This window comes from Anopheles darlingi, chromosome 3 (assembly GCF_943734745.1).
Source record: "Anopheles darlingi chromosome 3, idAnoDarlMG_H_01, whole genome shotgun sequence".
Taxonomy (NCBI): Eukaryota; Metazoa; Arthropoda; class Insecta; order Diptera; family Culicidae; genus Anopheles; species Anopheles darlingi.
Genome location: NC_064875.1, coordinates 64,933,124 through 64,935,623, shown reverse-complemented (window position 1 = coordinate 64,935,623; position 2,500 = coordinate 64,933,124). Strand labels below are relative to the sequence as shown.

Here is a 2,500-nt window from a genome sequence, read left to right as displayed (position 1 = left end):
AGGGCGTAGTTTTCGCGCAGCATACGCAAAAAAACTAATTGATTTATCAGCTCCGGAAGGATCGGCAGAGCAACATTTGCATTTGCGCTATTTGTTCGCCAATTAATGTGACCGGTAAGCACATTCGGGAACTTTATGCTCCATCCCGAGATTGCCTCCACCACGAACCACCCCCAGGTAGTGCAACGTGGAACGCATATTCCGGTGTTCAAGCAGAATGTGGCAAACAGAAGCCTCATTCCTCACATGTGCGTACACGGAAGCAACGCCAAACGCAACAACGAAAGTGCATAAAAATAATCATTAATTTTAATGTGCCTCCTGCGGTTGGCTTGCTGCGGGGCCGTAACGCGATGAGTCGCTCTGGCAGGCCAAAGGCTAAAGCTGCCCTGCCCTGCCCTGACGATATATGCCACATTCCGGCGCCTGGCGTAAAGCCAGATAATCGGAGCAGTTCTCAACGAGGTAAACCAAGAGTGCGACACGGATTTTTTCTTCCTTGTTTGGCCACACCAAGGAGCAACCCTCTGTCTGTGCACGATCGACGCACACATGGATACACTCAAATTTGTCCCCCTCGTGCTCAGCCGCGTCTTGTTTTGTGCAGCAAAATTGATTGCTAGCTTCCCTTCTTTACCTTGGCATTTGTTTAACCGTTAACGGATGTTCTGCTTATCCGCGAGGTTTGGTCCCGCGTGATTTGCATCTTATCTTGCTTCCGAAATGCTGTACAAAGCGAACTGGCGGACAAAAGAAGCAAAGTAGAAACAACGAATAAAAAAAAATAACAACGCTGTTCGCGATCGCGATCACGATACACACGGGCGATGAGATGACAGTGCATGCAAATGAGGTGAAAATTTACCAGCTACAAAGTGACGGTCTGCACGCGACCACACGAGCAGCAGTGCAAGGTGCGATGCACACGGTCGCGGTGCAGGCACGGTGCGATCGCATGCCAGGCCCGTCCTGGCGCTAATTAATGGCTGTCATAATATGGGACAACACAATGGGCAAATTGTGTGGAGTGTGGCCTTGGTGAGGATCCGCCACCACCACCACCATCACCAGCCCGTCGACCAATTAACGAACGAGCGAGTCCGGAGTAAACGTTTAAGATTGAAGTTCCACATTAATGCAACTCGAATTTTGCTTTTCTTTCTTCCTCCCTCGCTTTCAGGACATTCGGGACGAAGTGTGCGCGGTGTAGCCGGACGATCAGTGCCACCGATTGGGTACGCCGGGCTCGCGATCTTATCTTTCACCTAGCCTGCTTTGCCTGTGATAGCTGTGGGCGCCAGTTGTCCACCGGCGAACAGTTCGCCCTCGTAGACGATAAGGTACTGTGCAAGACGCACTACTCGGAGATGTTCGACTGCGGCACCTCGAGCGATGGTAAGTCCGGGTTTTTTGGCCTTGCGGTAAAATACTCACGGGGTTACTAACGCAAAAATCCCTCTGCTCTCCGCTTACTGCCGTCAGATGGATGTGAGGCGGATGGCTACCAAAAGAACAGTAAAACCAAACGCGTCCGGACGACGTTCACCGAGGAGCAGCTGCAGATCCTGCAGGCTAACTTCAACATCGACAGCAACCCGGATGGGCAGGATCTGGAGCGGATAGCATCGGTAACTGGGCTCAGTAAGCGAGTGACGCAGGTGTGGTTCCAGAACTCGCGTGCCCGCCAGAAGAAACATGTTCAAGGTATGGCCACTAGAGGCACTTGTAAAAAGAAATACCGAAAATGCCGCTTCATTACTGATGCATTTGGACTTATATTTCAGTTCCTAGGGACGGTGAGATGAATCCGTTCGCGAGACACATCAACCTGCAGCTCTCCTACACCTTCCAACAGTCGAACGTGATGCACAGTCCGCTGCATCTAGGGCCAGGTGGGGCTCCGTACGGTCCCGGTGGCCACTTCGGTGGCCATCACAATAGCAACAACAACAATAACAACACTAGTAATATCAACAACAACCACTCGTCTAAATCATCGATCTACAGTACGCATGGTAAGTGATCGTGCCCGTATGGGTCTTTGGATCATGCCAAGTCTTTAATCGACGCTTTGCCTTCCAGATTCCTCTCTGGACGAACTATCGGAGGATTCGGCCATCCACTGCATGCAAAGTGAAGCCTGATAAACAAGGGAGCGATCCCCAAATCGTCGTGTTGTTGAACAGTATTAACTTATTGAATCGCTGGTGCATCCTGGAGGTTGTTTTGAGATGTTTTGTTTTAAGTTTTTTGCATAAGGTTTCAAAGGCCGTTACACCCCCACCCCCGGTTCGGAGGGAGTGCCACCCTCCATCATTGATCATCCCCAGTAAAAGGTATAGCCGTGGCCTTATGTTGTATTGACAGAGAGCGCAGAAATCGTTTCAAACGTAGTACTAGAAAAATTAACGAAATAAAGGAAATTATTTATTTAACACAACTCATCTCCACCAAGAGCGCGTTTCGAGCGTGATACGGATAAAGAATAATTGAAAACTTC

At 49.8% G+C, this 2,500-nt stretch overlaps 1 protein-coding gene across 1 annotated transcript in view; it reads left to right on the top strand.

Moving 5' to 3' along the window:
- Positions 1 to 2,444, top strand: part of LOC125956249 (LIM/homeobox protein Awh-like) — a 21,793-nt gene extending 19,349 nt beyond the window's left edge. The window contains exons 3-6 of the mRNA XM_049687926.1: positions 1,181 to 1,395; positions 1,483 to 1,704; positions 1,785 to 2,015; positions 2,083 to 2,444. Coding sequence (XP_049543883.1) covers positions 1,181 to 1,395; positions 1,483 to 1,704; positions 1,785 to 2,015; positions 2,083 to 2,144 — 730 coding nt within the window. The 3' untranslated portion in view covers positions 2,145 to 2,444. The remainder of the gene's footprint in view (positions 1 to 1,180; positions 1,396 to 1,482; positions 1,705 to 1,784; positions 2,016 to 2,082) is intronic.
- The last annotated feature ends 56 nt before the right edge of the window (positions 2,445 to 2,500 follow it).